We start from the raw sequence: 16,117 nt of genomic DNA, 5'->3' as shown, positions 1-16,117 counted from the left end.
GGATCGAGGAGGAGGTTTAGGGTTTGGGGTTTGGGGTTTAGGGTTGCTGTACCAGTTTAGGGACTTCTTTGGCGGAGTTGAAATACAGATTCCATCGATCAGAAGAGGGAAATTCCTTCAATAGAGAACAAGCATTCACAAACCTTTGAAAAAACAAAGCAGAAAATCAAGAAATGTATATTGTAGTATAACTAATGAGTCACACAAAGACCTTGTCCCAAGAGTTTGACGACAATTTCTTGGATCAACTACGTAATCTAACACCAATATAATATGAAGATAACAGAACTTATGCAAAAATGCTATATTGTGAATTCTCCTTTAGATGTAAGAAGAGGAAAATAATTACTATTGTTTCCAAGTAAAATTCTGGAATGTAAGCAAGCAGAGGATTATCATTGCTGAGTGTCAGAAGCAAATGAACAATCCACATGCAAGCATATCATACATCCCCCTTTGCTTCCAATCCACCTTGAGAACAGAGAGATACGGTACCTAGAATATCCAAAATTAAGAAAAAGTCATGTTTATATAAACTGAAACCCAATGAAAGTTGACTTCTTCATATGAATCAAACAATGCCTAAGAGAGATATAAGATGCACAAGAGCAAATAACAATGTGCAAAAGCAAATATTAACAATCATCTAATACAGTCATAAACAATAGCATCGAACATGCCTACCAGCTGCTAAAGAGAAAGTAAAAGAACTCCTATATTGTTAGAATATTACAGTACAAGTATCTAGGCAAGCAGATATAAACTAATGAAGCATAGGTTAGAAAGTTCTGTTAAAATGAACCCATTAAATTGAAGTAATAAGTAATTGTAGAAGAAACTGCACCCAGCTTAATCTAGATCACATCATGGTATATATGTTTTATAAGCTCGCTATGGCAGTTCTTTGCATTACACAATATATGTATTTTATGACTTAACATTAATCTATTATTACATCAAGTGCTCAAATATCACTAATTTCTTTTATTTCTTGAACAAAGTATTTTCATTAATCAACTTCTTGAATTGCCATCGGTATACAAACAATTGGATTAATATTACTCGAGCCTTAAAAAGTATTGAAGATAACTATAACTCATTAGTACTGGATCCACGGAGTTTGTGAGGATGCATGTTATAGATAGCTTAGGCAAACAATTAGATCACCACAAATATCCAAAATGTTAGTACTGGTCCATTTGGAAATACTTTTTGAAGCTGAATTTGGACAAGAAACTGTTATAGCTTAGAATAGATTTAACTGATAACCTAGCTATAAGTGAGAGATAACTTGATTTAAGTGAAGAATAGAATATAATGGAGGTGATAATGAGATTCACAAGTATTAGGTGAGTAAGAAATTAACGATAAGAAGAAAGAAGATAGGAGATAGAAAATAGAGAGAGAAGTTAACCTTAGAAGGTTTCTATAAAAATGTCGAGGTACCCTTGCAGATTATGATCTCCTCTTTATATACCCATCCTCTGCCATAATTAACTTTCCGCTAATTCCATATATTTTGCTAATACCTTATTAATACTTATTTATTTCCTTAGAAATAATTATTTATTAAGTATTCCATATTCTGGCTAATTGCCTTATTTATAATTATTTATTTTGCATAATTAAAAATAAAACTGTTGACATGAGTTACGTCTACCCGTCAGCTTATTTTAGGGTTAGGAAACCTAACCCTAACAATCCCTTGTAACATTAGCCTCCCCTTCAACGTTTGTTCGACCACGAACAACACAATTAAAATGAGAAGCTGATTTGTTGCCAACCAATCCGAGTTTTGGGAATTCTGATTCCAACCAAGAGTCATCCTCCCATGTAGCATCATCGTCCGTTGAATTAGACCAACGAACTAAATATTGACCAATGCTGTGTCCATCTTTCCAAACAACTTTTTCATCCAAAATAGCAATAGGAACAGCTGTTGACTGAGTTTGTAGGGATAGAACATGTGGCATAGCCACTGCATTTCCTACTTTCTTTTTAAGTTGCGACACATGAATCACATTGTGCATCTTAGCTGTAGCAGGAATATCCAATTTGTAAGCCACTTGTCCCACTCGCTCTATAATTCGGAAAGGTCCATAGAACTTTGGGCGTTTATGAGTCTTCCCTCTGTTTGACGTATGTCGATAAGGCTGTAGTTTAACGAACACCCAATCATCCACTGCCAAAACACAGTCCACTCGTTTCTTGTCTGCTTGCTGCTTCATTCGATGTTGGGCTCTGTAAAGATGAAATCGCAACAATTTAAGAGCTTCATCTCTGGCTGATAAACTTCTATCCACTGCTTCTACTCTGGAATCACCGGCCAAGTAAGGATAGTGAACCGGAGGTGGCTGACCATAGACAATCTCATATGGTGATGATAGTGCAGCCGAATGAAAATTTGTATTATACCACCATTCGGCTAAAGGCAGTCATTTAGCCCATGTTTGCGGTTTTTGACCAGCCATACATCGCAGATATGTCTCCACACTTCTATTTACCACTTCTGTCTGACCATCGGTCTGAGGATGATACGCTGTTGACATCGCTTGGGTAATTCCCTGTAATTTGCATAATTCCTTCCAAAACGTACTGACGAATATCTTATCTCTGTCGTTGACGATAGTGAGTGGCATACCATGTAACTTGAATATATGATCCAGAAAGACCTGAGCAACACTACTTGCTGAATAAGGGTCTCCCATACTAATGAAATGTGCCATCTTTGAAAGCCGATCAACTACGACTAAAATAACTGTATGCCCTTGTGATTTTGGTAATCCTTCTATAAAATCCATATATATGTCACTCCAAATAGAATTAGGAATCGCCAATGGTTGCAGTAAACCCTTCGTTCCTTGATTTTCCCATTTTTGTTTCTGACATTCCAGACAATTCTTAAGAAACTCCCTTACATCGCGCTCCATACCACGCCAATAATATGCTTGTCTTAGTTTTTGATATGTCACCATCACACCTGAATGACCTCCCACTGATGAGTTATGCATTGTAGATATATTATGTATGATCTGAGTTCCTTATCAACGCCCACCACGATACGTCCATCTTTTCTCAACTGCCCATTGATAAACGAAAAACTCTTAATACCTCGAGGATCGGATTGTAAATTATTAACAATTTACTTCAGATTCATGTCTTCATCCCATGTCTTAGCTATTTTCTTTAATAATACCGATGAGAATTCAGATAACGCTAGACAAGTTCCCTCTGAATTGATTCTAGATAGTGCATCAGCAGCTACATTCTCCTTCCCTTTCTTGTATTGCACCGAAAACTCAAACCCCAACAGCTTGTATAGCCATTTCTCTTGACTAGGGTGTTTAATCTTTTGCTCCAACAGGTGTTTCAATGCTTCATGATCCGTTTTTATGATGAATGGTTTGAATTGTAAATAACTTCTCCATTTCTTGATAGCATGTAATACAGCTAACATTTCTCGTTCATAAGCAGATAAGGCCTGTAGTTTCGGACCGAGCCCTTTACTGATATATGCCACAGGGTGTCCTTGCTGCATCAAGATCGCCCCCATACCATTGTTACTTGCATCAGTTTCAACCACAAAGCTTTCCTCGAAATTAGGTAATTTTAGTACTGGTGGATTCATCATGGCCTTTTTCAGTTCCTCAAATGCCACAGCGGCTTCTTCATTCCAAACTAATTTTCCCTTTTTCAATAAGGATGTTAGTGGCCGAGCTATAGACCCATAATTCTTAACAAACCTCCTGTAGTATCCTGTCAAGCCCAAAAATCCTCTAAGTTGTTTTAAGGAATCTGGAGTCGGCCATATTTTAATAGTTGATATCTTGGACATATCTACAGCAACTCCCTGCTGTGAAATAACATGTCCAAGGTAATCTACTTCCAAACAAGCAAAGACACACTTGGAATGTTTCAAAACTAAATGATGTTGTTTTAGTAACTCGAATACCAATCGCAACTGTTTTAAGTGATCTTCCCATGTTCGACTATAGATCAAAATATCGTCAAAAAAAACTAGTACGAATTTCCTCAAATAAGGCTTAAAAACCTCATTCATCATTCGTTGAAACATGGAAGGTGCATTTGTCAAACCAAAAGGCATCACTACAAATTCGTAATGACCCTCATGTGTCTTGAATGCAGTTTTATAAATGTCTTCCTCCTTCATTACGGACTTGATGATAACCAGATCTTAAATCTAGTTTAGAATAAATACAACTACCATATAACTCATCCATTAGTTCTTCTATTAATGGAATTGGAAATTTGTCTTTAATAGTTACCTCATTTAAACGTCGGTAGTCGATGCATAATCTCTAGCTTTTGTCCTTCTTTTTTACCAGCACAACGGGTGAAGAAAATGGACTAAAACTTTTGCGTATCACTCCTGATTTAAGCATCTCTTCTATCATGCCTTCCATTTCATCCTTTTGAAGAGCAGGATATCGGTATGGCCTTAAGCTAACGGTTCCTGCTCCTTCTTTGAGATTATTTCGATGATCATAATTGCGAGTAGGTGGAAGTGTTGTAGGTTCTCTGAATAATTCTTCAAACTCTATTAACAGTTTCTCCAATTTTTGTTCCTTGTCAGCCTCTGGTGAAGATATTATTACGGAATACAATTCCGATTCACACCCTTCTGATTCCCCAATACTCAGCATAGCCACATTAGCGCCCTTTCGGATAACCTTCCCTAATGTTCTGCCTTCTATCATGGAAACCAAATTGGATGTATCCCCGTGTAGCTTCCGCAGTTCACCATTAAATGAAAATTTCATTATCAGATTCTTGAAGTCCCACTGAATTCCACCAAGTGTCACCAACCATTCTATTCCGAGTATAATGTCATACTTGGGAATGGACAATACTCGTGCATCGACATTGAAATCTATTCCCTGAGCTGACCATTGTAATCCAAGACATTTGGTAGTACTTACCAATTGATGACCGCTTGCTACTGTGACCATTAGTTTAACCGCCGGAGACGTTACAAATTTTGTATTCCTGATCACTCGTGGGTTAATAAAATTATGCGTACTTCCTGAGTCTATCAGAATATATACGTTGTTTCGTCCTACCGTTTCTTGCACCTTCATGGTATCAAATGTATTTGATCCTTCAATTGTCATTGCAACACCATCTTCTAATTCGTCCACGGTTTCAACCAATTTTTCTTCCTGATTCTCTTCCTCGAATAGTTCATTTATCATCGCAATGGCACCCGCCCTGCATCTATGACCATACTCCCATTTCTCTTCACAATAGAAGCACTGGTTGTTTTTCTTTTTCTCGTCATACGCTTTCTGATCTAAATTGACTTTTCTTGGAATAGTATTTGTTGGTCTATTGTACTGGCCTGTACTATTAGAACTGCTCGCAAGGTTTGTCGATGTTCTATTATACGGTCCATTATTATTTCCTCGATTCAGGAAAGATGCAGCCTTCGGAGTTGGCAGTAATGGACCTCCCTTGTTTGCTAAATAGCCTCGCCGCACTAACGAATCAAAAACAGCATCTTATAATTTCTGATTAGTTCGTTCTTGAAGTTTAGCCATTCCCATCGCTTCAGTTAAGGACTGAGGTTTCTGTATCCTGATTGGATTGGCTATTTCTTCTTTGAGTCCATTTAAGTATCCCTTAATGGAGTACTCTTCAGTAAGATGTGGCAGTTTATATGTAATATCGAGATATTTCTTACCGAAATCCTTAACTGTTGTCGTCTGCTTCAAGTCCTTCCCTTTGTCTAGTGGATCATCCAATTCGCTTGGACCAAATTCCTTCAAAACTAACTGCTTCAGTTCGTTCCATGTCATAGCTCGCCCTGGAAGTCGGTGTTGTAAATATGAGCTAAACCAGCAACGCGCTCGACCGGTCAGATGAGCACATGCATAATCCATCTTTGATTCTTCTGATGTTCGGTCTATTTGAAAAAACATCTCGACTCCGTAAATCCAGTCATCCACCTCTTCGCCGTTAAACCTTGGAAAATCAATCTTTGACAGCCTAGTTGGAGGTTGATACCTTTCCTCGTTATGAACTTCCCGATGTCTGACATCTTCGCCTCGTCTGCGATCACGATGATTATCACCTCGGAGATTTTGACCTTCATCTGGTGGTACTTGATTATTCCCAGTTGTACTTAGTCGGTTGATTGCATCGCTCATTGAAGTCATCATAGCTTCCATCCTTTCGAATCGGGCCTCTTGAGCCAACAGTCGTTCGTCTTGCGCTTGATTGCGGCTGCGGATTTCATTTAACTCCCCGTCTATACGCGTTTCCACCATATTGCCAAGAATTTGCTCTGATACCAATGATATAGCTTAGAATAGATTTAACTGATAACCTAGCTATAAGTGAGATAACTTGATTTAAGTGAAGAATAGAATATAATGGAGGTGATAATGAGATTCACAAGTATTAGGTGAGTAAGAAATTAACGATAAGAAGAAAGAAGATAGGAGATAGAAAATAGAGAGAGAAGTTAACCTTAGAAGGTTTCTGTAAAAATGTCGGGGTACCCCTTGCAGATTATGATCTCCTCTTTATATACTCATCATCTGCCATAATTAACTTCCCGCTAATTCCATATATTTTGCTAATACCTTATTAATACTTATTTATTTCCTTAGAAATAATTATTTATTAAGTATTCCATATTCTGGCTAATTGCCTTATTTATAATTATTTATTTATCATAATTAAAAATAAAACTGCTGACATGGGTTACGTCTACCCGTCAGCTTATTTTAGGGTTAGGAAACCTAACCCTAACAATCCCTTGTAACAGAAACATCGAACAATTTCCTTATAATCATCACTTGTTTTTGTTAATTATCTCATTCAAATGTTGATTTAGTTGAGATAAAGATAATATTCTGCGACATAACTTAATTACACATATATTCATAAATGTAGTAGTGATTTCTCGTTCAAATTCAAATTCAAACTCAGACTCAGATTTAGTTTCAAAAAGTGTTTCCACCATATGAGAGAATAGATTGATTGAAGTTGAACAAAGACAAAAGTTAATTAAGTTAATATCAAAACCTTGAGCTCCACTCCATGGTCGGAGAACCAGGACATGGTATCCTTTGGACCATGCAATTTGAAGAAAAGCCCTCTGAATTCCTTGTTACCCCTTGGATAATGTTGTGTCAAAGCCTGCAAAATTTCCCAGAACTTTCAAACTAGAATGAAATGAAACTCCAAAAAATCATGAGAGAAGACAACTAACTAGACAAGAGTATTTGAGCATGTTTTTTCTCACTTACCCAGTTATCAAAACATGTATGCCCATTTGTTACATTGCATCAACTCCCACCTGAAATTTTAACCTTGTACAAGAATTCCCATATGAAATTCTCCCTTGATGGTAGTTGATTTTCAGGAAAAGATTGAAATTCAGAATTAACTTGGACTCCATATGCCGCATTTACATAAAAGATATCTACTTTGACTTGAAAATGAACATAACTCAAACAAACTAAATGATACATGTTTCCACAGTTAAAAACAATACAAATAATAATTAAAATTTAGCTGAATTAAATCTAACCTTGAACTAGCATAAATTGTATCCCCGTTGACTGAAAACCTAAGCATAAGAAATAATGACAAATACAATTATCAACATAACATAAACAACAGAAAGACTGTTAGGATGATGATTCTGAACAGCATCTTCCTCCACCACTAGATACTCCATGCTAGGAATGGCCTCCACTCCGTAGTATCCATGATCACCCTCCGTCTCCACTCCGTAGTATCCATGATCACCCTCCGTCTCCACTCCGTAGTATCCATGATCACCCTCCGTCTCCACTCCTTATTCGTGACCGGTATCACTGTCGATGACATTCCTCTCGTCCTGGTCATGACTAGACTGACCCTCGATATCTGTAGCACCATCAATATCTCCCTCGTCTTGGTCGTGACTAGATAGGACCTCCTCGATACCTGAAGCACCATGGATATCATCCTCGGAGTGATTCCGATACTGGTATCTTCTTGACATACCCAAATAAATGATCATATTGATAGCTTCTATGGCTGCTATCAATAGATAAAAGTAGTAGATGTGGGAGTCTTCTCCTGATACCCAAGTCTCGCAAACTTCTAAAGTCCCACCGTGATACATAAGGCCACATCTTGACTTAGATAAACCAAGGAGATAGAGTGGCTACCTACACTCTCAGGGCATTCTTGATAAAAAAAAGTTGATTTTCCCAACTACTCCCTCCTAAAGCATTACCAACGCCCATCATGATAAGCTGAGGAGTGAGCCAAAATACAGATATTGGATCCTTTGTTGATCCGCTTGACACACCGTCTACTAATCCCGCAATCCCCGTGGATAAAAATACACATGCAATGCCTGCTCCAATCCTCTAGAGGAGTGTAACCCTGCCGTGCAAGCATCTCAATCTACTGATCAGAAATCCCGTAATAACCCGATCATAGACGAAGACTGTCAAAGTAGAAATCACTCGTGGGAATGCTAATGAGAATTATCAACATGATTAATAAAGATATTTCATGACAGTTCATCTGACTCAGTTGAGGGGCGATGTAGATACACGTCAGCAGCGACGAAACAAAGAAGAGGGTGGTCGGGAGAAGAAATGAAGAAATTTGAATTAATCTCCTCAACCTCCACGTATTTGCCCGTGTTCCGTCTAACTTCAAATCATCCCTCCCTACTATCATCGTCTCTGTATTAAGAAACCTACAAGTAAAATTTGTCACATAAGATTTTTCAGTAACATTTTTTAAAATTTTAATTAATGTGAAATATCATAAAATTAAAACAACCAACAATAATGAATGAAGAATATACTTGGTAAGTTAATTAACATTGTCTTACCTCAACCTCAAATAATCTGTAGGTCGGAGTGACGACGTAGTGCCTTTCGGGGGTGACAAATCGTAGTACATAATTATACTCCCCGGAAGTACCCTCAACCTACGTTTTAGCCATGCTGCCCATAAAACTTGGACTACGCCTCCTTCAAAGACATCCGCTCTTTGTTTTGTGTGCAGATAGTATTTTTCAAAAACATCAAGAGGGTTGGTATAACGAAGCCCCCTACCCAATTATCATTGTTCTGAATATGAACAATGGCAGACGAGCCCAGGCCTGAGACCAGTGTCCAAGTCACGAAGTACCAGTTAAAATACTCGCCTATGTAAAAATAATAAATAACGGTTTATTAAACCGTTAATTAGTTAGTAACTAATTAATTAGTTTAGTTAATTAGTATTGAGTTCCTATGTAATGGAAATATGTAATGTTTGAATAATAACTTACATTAATACAATTTCAGTTTATACTTCTCTTTCCTCTGCTGCCTCTGCTGGTGGTCGGAGCAGCCACTAGTGGAGGGCTTTATTATATTGTTTTGATTGAAGAAGATAACAATGGAGTTTGTCTTTAGGGTTCTGCTTTTCCTTGGTGAATGGAGTTATGATGGATTGTGAATCGGAACGTTTCTTGTTCTTGAAAAGTTTATTGGGCGTGTCTTCAAATGCAAGACGAAGCGCTTCTTCATCCCAACCGGCCATGGCAGCCTTCGACTTGAATATGGGACTATGGAAAATACAGTCGAATTTATTAGATTGGGGGAGAAGGCGATTTAGGGCAAAGAGAAAGGTTATTTGATTTGGTCTCTCACTCGGTGTGTGCTGACTATTGGCAACGTTCAATTTCATCAAGGTCAATAATGGGTCCCGTTAAAGACTAAGAACATGACGGCCGATGAAAAGAACCGACGTGCCTTGGGTGACATAGAAAACGTCTCTTTTAACAGTGTAGACTTCGAAGTTCGAACCGAGCGATAAAGGAGTTTGAAAGAAGAAGAAGAGTCGCCACTCGCCGTTGAAATTGCTGATCAATCTACTTCCAGTCACCCACTGCATCCAAAGGAAATTAGAATTGAGAGAGCAATTATAAACAAAGGAAGTTTCGCAAATAATGAATAACAATGATACTGAATGAGTTTGGGGAGGAAATTAGAATTGAGAGAGCAATTATAAACAAAGGAGACGAAGGAGCTCTTGTGGAGGAATGGGCTGAGCTTGCAAATGGATGCATTTGCTATACTATCAAGCACCGTCTTGTTTAAGAATTAGAGAATTAGAGCAACTTGTGCAGAGAAAAGAAAGGTTAGATCACATATTGCTGGAGACTACTGGGCCCAGCAAACCCTGCTCCCCTTACTTCTGTTCTTTGGTTGGATGATGAACTTGAATTTGATGTTAGGCTTGATTCCATTATAAAATATCCTCAATGCGAGGACAGTTTTGTGGAATCAAAATGAGATTTTGATAATCTTCAAATTGTAGAGTAAGATTCCATTGCAATACCAAAAAGAATGCTAAATTGGTTTTCTTTGAAAAGAAATGAAGCTGCAAAGGTTGAAAGCTGGTGGCTAATGAAGAGAATGCAATTCATGATGATCGTTGTGGATTGGACTAACGAGATTGAACTATCTATATCGGGTAGTTTAAAAAAAAATGGAGCTGACTGAATTGGGTTTGCTCGGCTGTCTATGTTGGGTAGCTAAAAAAAATGGAGCTTGCTGAATTGGCTTGCTCGGCTGTCTATGATGGGTAGCTGAAAAAAAATGGAGCTTGCTGAATTGGGTTTGCTCGGTTGTCTATATTGGATAGCTAAAAAAAATGAAGCTTGCTGAAAGGGGGGCTTGCTGAAGACGATGACTGCATGATTGTAGCTTGATGTTTTATCGACTTGTTTTGTCAAGGTGAAACTTTGTTTCTACTACGTTTCTCCTTGAGGGGAGGATGTAAAATAATATATAACGGTTTATTAAACCGTTAATTAGTTAATAACTAATTAATTAGTTTAGTTAATTAGTTAGTATTGAGTTCTTATATAATGGAAACATGTAATGTTTGAATAATAACTTACATTAATACAATTTCAGTTTATACTTCTCTTTCTTCAAGATTTTGACACGAAGTACCAATTAAAATACTCGCCTATGATTCTCTTCCCAGCCCCCTAGTTAGTTTTGCATTTAAATTGTTCCAGGCCAAATGGAAGGCAGCGGGCTCTAATCCCTCCAGAACCGATCACCAGCATAGTCAAACCCAACCAAAGAACCCATCGATCTAGCCGGGGAACCGATGCTGTCAAGACCAGGGTTATCATTCCCTGCAATCAAATTTGGAAGAAGAAAAAATGTATTATTATTATTATTATTTAATGAATACTTATTGTTATATGTTTAATTAATTGCTAGCTAGTTAATGATTTTAAATATAACTAGCTAGTATATTTGCACGATTAATAATATAAAAAACCGTGAAAAAAAATTATGGATAACATTTTTAATTTTATTTTTAACCGTTTTAAGTTTATGGGTGGGTCAACCCACAATCCGACTCAAGTATCCATTTACTCAACATCATTATATATAAAACGTCCCGCGTTTATCAAATTTGGTGTTGAATTTAAAATATAAAGTCTTCGTAGCCTAGTTGGTTAGAGAGTTGTACTTGTTTTGTTATATTGTAAGTTCGAAACATACCTCTAGCATTTTTAATTTTATTTTTAACCGTTTTAAATTTAAAGGCGGGTCAACCCACAATCCGACCAAAGTATCCAAATTAACCACAGCTCTCGACCCGGCAATCCGGACACTTTAAAAATTAAGCATCATTATATATATATATATATATAGATTTGAGGTTAGTAACCGGTCTTATAAAACACACTAATATTATATGCATTTTCTAATTAACCGTACGTCTTTAACAAATAAAAAATCTTTGATTTAATTAATTAATTTTAACTTAAAGAATTTCTAAAGAATAATCAGTCTTTGAAATAAAATTTCCATTTTTTAACACTCAAAGATGTGCAAATTCTAAGTTAACAAATTCAACCGCTACCAGCTACCAGATTATGATTACTAAATTGCATCTTGAATAACAAAATCTCAATCATGTAAACATCAAATGAGAAATTAATTAACAAACTAAATCTACAATATTATCACCTTCAAATTAAGGGAGTTAATGTAAAGAATGAAGAGCTGATATTGTTACAATATAATTTTTTCTTTAACAATTTGTTATTCTTATCAGAATTATGTTAATTACTGTATATGTAAGTTGGGAATGCCCAATTATATTGAGTTTGTAATTAGTTGATTAGTATGTTAAATAACTTTATAGTTAAATTGTATTCTTTGTAAGAGTTTAGGGACTATTTTAACATTTGTTAATAATATACAAAAGGGGTAGATGGCATCCTAGGAGCCATTAATTTTTTCTCAAACGGTTTCTCAAATCTCTAAATCTAAGATTCAGAATCTTGTAGATTTCTTATGGTATCAGAGCAAGATCTTCAAGAACAAGGAGAATCAGAAGATATTGAGACAACATCTTCTTCTTCAGGTACTGATTCTTCTTCGCCTTCTTCGAATTCTTCTTCGACAAGTATTTCGAGTAAAGAGGAGATTCAAGAAGCTGTCATAATGATGGGAAAGAAAAAACGTGACAAAGATACAATGACTATTCATAACTCAGATTATCCAGGAGGGATTATCTGCACCACAATCTTCAACGGTTCAAACTATATAGGCTGGAGTAGTGGAATCCGACTAGCCCTTGAAGCAAAATCGAAATTAGGGCTTATTGATGGATCATGTATTGCTCCAACTGAACCAGAAGAGTTTGATAAGTGGAGAAAGGTCGACTGCTTGGTCCGCTCATGGATCCTTAATACAGTTACTGATGAAATTAAAGGTAATTACTCTTCTACTACAATTGCATTAGATCTTTGGAATGATATTCAAGAAAGATATCAAGAGAATAATGGTCCTCAAGTTTTTCAAATTCAAAAGGGGATTAGTAATCTGCGTCAAGGACCATTAACATTAGAGAAATATTTCTCTAAAATCAAGAAACTATGGGATGAACTTCTAGTATTGGAACCCCTTCCATCTTATGATTGTGAACCAAGAAGTACTTGCTGCTGAAAAATGACAAAATTAGTCATTCAGCAAGATACATCAAACAAGTTGACACAGTTCTTAATGGGTCTGAATGAGTATTATGACAATGCTAGACAACAGATTCTTCTTATGGATCCAAAACCTAGCATTAATAAAGTATATGCTATGTTGCTAAGTATTGAGAGACAAAGAGAAGTTCAATCATTAATGATTGATCAAAATGAGAATTTCGCTTGCTTTTGAAGGATAACATAGAGCAACAAAGAGGACAGAAAACTAGAAAATTCAATAAAGGAAAAGGAGGAAGACAATCTATGGGAAGAGGTAACAACAAAGGAAGTTCTTCTAGAGATATGTATTGTACTTATTGTAGAACTGAAGGACACAATCAAGATGGTTGTTTCAAGTTGAATGGGTATCTAGATTGGTGGAAGGGAAATAGAGATCAAAAGATAAAAAATGTGGCTAATATGGTAGACACTCCATTCTCCAATTATGAAGAACAACCAGAATCCTCTGAAAAATCATATATCAAAATCAGCAAAGTTGAAATTGCTGCTGCCTTCAAAGAAATGATGAAAGATCTTCTTGCAGAAGGAAAAGGTAAAGAACATTACTATGAAGGTACACAAATTTCTCCTAATATAACTTCTAATTTTAATGGTGCTTGTAATCTTAATGTTCATGGTATTTTTAAAAATGAACCTATTTGGATTATTGACAGTGGAGCTAGTTGTCATATATGCTCAAATGTGAATAGAATTATTGAAATTAGGAATGTTGCTAATATACCTTTATTTTTACCTGATGGAACAACCAAACATGTGAAGCAAATAGGAAATGTAATACTTTCTGATAAATTGAAACTTTTTGATGTTATGCTTGTTCCAGACTTTAAATACAACCTAATTTCAGTATCTAAACTTGCTAAGACAAATCATATTAGATGTCAATTTTCGCCTACTGGTTGTATATTGCAGGATCTTAAGGACAACAACACCATAGGAACTGGAGAACTATCTCAAAACTTGTACTTGTTTGAAAATGTAGGATCTAAATCCGGGTTAGAAAAAAATACTTTACTAAATAGTTGTACTGATTTCAAATTACTGCATAGGAGACTTGGACACCTTTCTGGTGTAGCATTAAAGCATGTCTTTTCTTTTAATAAAGATGATATTGTTCATTGTGATGTTTGTCCTGTCTCTAAATTGAAACGATTGCCTTTTAGTAGTAGTATTTCTAAAACCACACACTGTTTTGAAATTGTTCATATGGATGTTTGGGGTCCATACAAAGAAAATTCACTTATAAATTGTCCTTTTATGTTAACCATTGTTGATGATTATTGTAGATTCACATGGACTTACATGATTAAATGCAAAAATCTTGTTATCCAAACATTTATTGAATTCTATGCCATGATCAAAACTCAATTCAATTTGGCTGTCAAAATTATTAAGACAGATAATGGTAGTGAGTTTGTTAATAACGAATGTCAATCTTTTTTAAAGAAAAATGAGATTTTACATAAAAAATCGTGTGTCTACACACCCCAACAAAATGGGGTGGTAGAAAGAAAACACCAACATCTTCTTCAAGTAGCTCGGTCATGTATGTTTCAGGCCAAAATGCCTAAAATATTCTGGCCATTTTCAATATTAATGGCAACCCATGTTATTAACAGAATTCCTTCCAAAATTTTAGAATGGGATAGTCCATATCACATTCTTTATAAACAAAAACCAGATTATTCTAATTTGAGAGTTTTTGGATGTTTATGTTATATCAAAAATAATTTTCCAAATAAAACAAAGTTTGAACCAAGAGGGTCAAAGTGTGTCTTCTTAGGTTATCCTTCAGGACAAAAAGGATTCAGGGTTTTTGATTTAAAACAAGAAACTATTATTGTTTCAAGAGATGTTGTTTTTCATGAAAATATTTTCCCTTTTCACAAATCTAAAGTTAAAGAAAAAAATTCTTTTAATCATGATGTTGGTACTAACCAAACTGTTTTTGATTTGTATGATTCTGAAACTGATTCTGAAACTGATTCTGATAATGATACTTACACAGATAACACTTTAGAAGAGTCACAAACAGAAAATCAAAATAGTTTTGAACCCCAAAGTGAAAACACTCATTTTCAAGAACAATCTGAAAATTCTCAAACTTCTTTTTCAAAAGATGAAACTTCTTTTTCCCAAGATGAACATGTAAAAGTGGGAAGACAAAGAAAACCACCAGTATGGTGTAATGACTGTGTGATGAGTTCAAATATTGATTCATCTACAAAAAATAAAAAAACATATACTCCTAATACTTTTCCTTACACATTCAAATGCCAAAAAGAAAATTATCTAGAATTTTTAGGTCATATTTCTACTATTAAAGAGCCTCAAACATACATAGATGCTTCAAAACTTAATCATTGACAGCAAGCCATGAAAGAGGAGTTAACTGCTCTTCAAGAAAATAAAACTTGGATTTTAACTTCTCTTCCAAAGGGAAAAAAGTCAATTGGATGCAGGTGGGTATTTAAAACTAAATTGGAACCAGATGGGTTAGTAGCAAAATATAAAGCTCGATTGGTGGCAAAAGGATACAACCAAAAGAATGGAGTTGACTTTCACGATAGTTTCTCTCCGGTAGCCAAAACGGTAACTGTTCGGTTATTTCTTGCTTTAACTGCTGCTAACAAATGGTTTTTACAACAATTTGATGTAAATAATGCATTTCTCCACGGTAATCTTAATGAGGATGTTTATATGATTCCTCCAGAAGGTTATACCGGAGCTAAAACAGGTCAAGTATGTAAGCTTAAAAAGAGTCTTTATGGTTTAAAACAAGCATCTAGACAATGGAATTTAGAATTTACAAATTATGGTTTCATACAATCTGTTCATGATAATTGCTTGTTTACAATGAAAACCAATGATTTCTTTTTAGTTTTATTAGTTTATGTTGACGATATTCTAATTGCAGGAGACAATTTATATCAAATTAATTGTGTGAAACATTTACTTGACAAAAGGTTCACAATTAAAGATCTAGGAAATGCTAAGTATTTCTTAGGATTAGAAATATATCGTACTGATGCTGGAATATATGTTAATCAACGAATATGTTTTAGA

The 16,117-nt window shown here is 35.6% G+C and overlaps 1 protein-coding gene across 1 annotated transcript; it reads right to left on the bottom strand.

The window, feature by feature from the left end:
* Positions 1-4,319: 4,319 nt before the first annotated feature.
* On the bottom strand, positions 4,320-6,287 carry LOC124922180. Its single transcript, XM_047462919.1, has 2 exons — positions 5,702-6,287; positions 4,320-5,497 (listed from the first exon to the last, which is right to left on the bottom strand). The coding sequence occupies exons 1-2, from the start codon at positions 6,285-6,287 to the stop codon at positions 4,320-4,322; spliced, it is 1,764 nt and encodes a 587-aa protein (XP_047318875.1).
* Between the last annotated feature and the right edge of the window lie 9,830 nt (positions 6,288-16,117).

The sequence above is a fragment of the Impatiens glandulifera genome, chromosome 1, assembly GCF_907164915.1.
Source record: "Impatiens glandulifera chromosome 1, dImpGla2.1, whole genome shotgun sequence".
Taxonomy (NCBI): Eukaryota; Viridiplantae; Streptophyta; class Magnoliopsida; order Ericales; family Balsaminaceae; genus Impatiens; species Impatiens glandulifera.
Note: the sequence above shows the minus strand (reverse complement) of the source record. Positions and strands in the feature narration are given on the sequence as shown.